At 54.5% G+C, this 3571-nt stretch overlaps 1 protein-coding gene across 1 annotated transcript in view; it reads left to right on the top strand.

Moving 5' to 3' along the window:
- Positions 1-2698, top strand: part of LOC104539838 (calmodulin-binding transcription activator 1-like) — a gene marked incomplete at both ends in the record, with an annotated part of 4139 nt that extends 1441 nt beyond the window's left edge. Inside the window, one exon of the mRNA XM_010183467.1 lies at positions 815-2698. Within this exon, the coding sequence (XP_010181769.1) occupies positions 815-2698 (1884 nt within the window). The remainder of the gene's footprint in view (positions 1-814) is intronic.
- Between the last annotated feature and the right edge of the window lie 873 nt (positions 2699-3571).

Here is a 3571-nt window from a genome sequence, read left to right as displayed (position 1 = left end):
TGCCCCACTCGCAGGCTCCCGGGAGCTCGGGGGACGTTGTCGGGTGAAGGCTGCGTGCCGCGCGGGGCTGTCTGCAGCACCGGTCCTGAGCACAGCACGCTCATGTCAGCGGCTTGGAGCACGAGAGAGGCACCGCCATCCTTGTGGGGATGCTTTCCTTGTGCTGGCTGACGGACTGCTGCTCCGATAGCTGGACTGGCAGCTGCAGGGGACTCAGTGGTGACAAGAGCAGGGTTGCAGTCACAGCAGCAGGGTGATGCCAGGGACAGGGCCGTGATGTGGCGTCTGTCACCTCCCGATCACCACTCGGCTGTCAAACCAGGCCACGTGAAGAGCCCGGCGCCCGTGTCAGGGGCTGAGGTCCTGTCTGTGGCACAGACAAAGCAGGGCCCGTGGGGCAGAAACACTCTGCCACAGCCAGCAGCAGCAGCCCGCGCTCTGCAGGCCTTGCGCTGGGATCGGGCTTGTTTAAATAACTCCTAAACTTGTCTCAGATGGCGACCCCTCTCCTCCTGACGTCCTGTCCGATGGGCAGACGGGGGTGGTGCTGCGGGGGGCAAGGGAAGGGTGCACGCACACCGGTGTTGAGGTGGCTGTGGCTGGGCTCAGTGGGTCTGTGTGTTACAAGGGAGCGAGCTGTGAATCCGCACCAGGGAGAAACCGGTTTTATTTCCAAGGTGTCTCTTTGTCTCTCGTGCCCGTGCTCACTCGCAGTCACGCACACACGTGTGAGCACAGCTCTCCTTTGCTGCAGCCATTGCATACTCAACAATTCTGTCTTTACTGAACGGCAAATGTGGTTGTTTTCTGGCAGGGGCAGGAAGCAGCGTGCATCACAAGTGTAACAGTGCCAAACATCGCATCATATCACCAAAGGTCGAGCCGAGGACAGGTGGGTACAGCGCTCATTCCGAGGTACAAAATAACGATGTCTCTGAAGGCAAGAACGAGCACAGCCATGGCAAGGCCTCCAGCCGAGAGAAGAGGAACGGCAAGGTGGCGAAACCGGTGCTGCTCCACCAAAACAGCACCGAGGTCTCTTCCACCAACCAGGTGGAGGTCCCCGACACAACCCAGAATTCTCCGGTGTCCATCAGCAGTGGATTGAACAGCGACCCGGACATGGCGGACAGCCCGGCCGTCACTGGCGTGTCCAGCATGGCTGTGGCATCGGTTATGGGAAGCTTGTCACAAAGTGCCACCGTGTTTATGTCGGAAGTCACCAGTGAAGCTGTGTATACCATGTCCCCCACCTCCGGCCCAAACCAACACCTTCTGTCCTCAGATGCAGCTGCACAAGGACTGGTACTCGCTGTGAGTTCAGATGGACACAAATTCGCCTTCCCAACCACCGGCAGTTCAGAGAGCTTGTCGATGCTACCCAGCACTGTCTCCGAGGAACTCGTGCTCTCCACAACTCTAGATGGAAACAGAAAAATTCCAGAAACCACCATGAATTTTGACCCAGACTGTTTTCTTAACAACCCCAAGCAAGGGCAGACTTATGGTGGAGGAGGTATGAAAAACGACAGCATCAGTACCAACATAAGGCAGTCACCCACAACGGAACGTAGCTTCAACTTCAATACGACCCTCGCAAAAGAAATTAAAACCGAGGACACGTCTTTCGAACAACAGATGTCCAAAGAAGCATTTTCCTCCACTTCTGCATCTAACACTCTCACCCTCACCACTGGTTCAGGTTTGCTTCCGTCCGGAGGAGGTCTGAGCCCAAGCACCACCCTGGAGCAGATGGACTTTAGTGCCATTGACTCCAACAAGGACTATTCTTCCAGCTTCAACCAGACCGTCCAGAGCCCTCACGTTCATCAGACCCCTTCCCCCAGCTTCTTTCTGCAGGATGCCAGCAAACCTCTTCCCCTTGAGCAAAACACCCACAACAACTTGAACGACACCAGTGGCTCGTTCGTGAGCACGTTAGGGATCCCCAGTGTGAAAACAGAGTCCTCCTCCCAAACCACTTCCAACTGTAACGGCACAGTGGAAACCAGAATAGAGTCCACCTCTTCTCTCCAGCTCATGCAGTTCCAAGCAAACTTCCAGGCTATGACTGCAGAAGCTGAAGTGCCCATGGAGACCTCCCAGCAGGCGGAAGGGAACGAAAATCTACTTAAATCAGGGGATCTTCAGGCCTGCAGCACAGAGCACTACTTGCAGCCCGAGGCCAACGGGGCTATCAGGAACGGGAACAATCTCCCTATTCTCCAAGGAAACATGGTACAAGGACTCTACCCTGTGGCCCACCCCAGCTTAAATAACTCCTCCAACATGGAGCTTAACTTGGACCACTTTGACATCTCCTTCAGCAACCAGTTTTCTGATCTAATTAATGATTTCATTTCGGTGGAAGGTGGGAGCAATGCTCTCTATGGACACCAGCTGGTGTCCGGCGACAGTGCCGGACTGTCTCAGCCTGAAGACAGCAACAGAGCATCCTACAGCCAGGCCGAAATGTGCATCCCTTGCTGCAGTCCTCAGCAAGCCAACATGCAGCTCAGCAGCACGGAGAGCGGAGCCAGCACCATGGCCTACATGCACGTGGCCGAGGTGGTCTCGGCGGCTGCGGCACAGGGCACACTGGGGCTGCTGCAGCAGAGTGGGCGCTTGTTCATGGTGACGGATTACTCACCAGAATGGTCCTACCCTGAGGTAAGGCTGGGGCTGTTACTCATTAACGGTCAGTGCTTTGTCTTTCACGGCTTTGTTAATAAGGGCTCCCAAGAACTGTTTTGTTAAAGCTTTGACAAGGCTTTTACAATATTTCTTGTAGAAGTCAGAGCATCCAAGGCCATTTGTGTGTCTGAGTGTACTTTTAATTAAGCACTTCATTACCCTGACAGGCCCCTTTCTTCACTTAGGAAGCATCTGAACAGAAATGTTTTGTTTCAGTGAAAAGCAAAGTATTTCCCATGTGGCAGCTTCATGGTGCAGCCTAGCCACGTTAGAGCAATAGCGTCTGCAAACTGGAGCTGATCCTTAAATCTGGCTCTGATGTTCTCCGTGGAGTAATTCCTGACCTGCCGTGCCTTTATGAGTTCAGCGTTCACCTCCAATCCTGCAGACTACCCAAAATCAGTCGCATGCACCACAGGTTACAAATGTCAGCAGCACAGCCTCTTCTGACGTGGAGGAGAGGGTTTTGAGCCAGTAGTGAACCGGTGCCCCACATTAAAGCCATTGGGTAAGAGGAGCAGTGGACCACAGTGCAGTGATGTCCTGTTCGCACCTGAACGCAGCCAGGCTTCGTTTGCAAGGGGCACAGCATCCCGGCAGTGTTGGGCTGCAGCCCCTGCTGCTGCGGTGCCCGAGGCTGGACAGTCAGCCCGATGCTTGCTCGCGTGGAAGGTCCCAAAAATCAGTAAAAAAAAGTGTCAAACGGGAAAGCTCCAGCCTTTCTGGTGCAATTATTTATTTTTTGCTGCTGCCATGGAAACCTTTTGTTTTTCTCTCTCCGTTGCTACACTAACGGATTGATGGGCTCCTGCTGGCAGAGCTCGGTTCGGGTCTGTTTTACACAGACTGCAAGGCCCCGTCCGTCCGCACAGGCTCG

This window comes from Mesitornis unicolor, unplaced genomic scaffold, assembly GCF_000695765.1.
Source record: "Mesitornis unicolor isolate BGI_N332 unplaced genomic scaffold, ASM69576v1 scaffold43790, whole genome shotgun sequence".
NCBI classification, from domain to species: domain Eukaryota; kingdom Metazoa; phylum Chordata; class Aves; order Mesitornithiformes; family Mesitornithidae; genus Mesitornis; species Mesitornis unicolor.
Note: the sequence above shows the minus strand (reverse complement) of the source record. Positions and strands in the feature narration are given on the sequence as shown.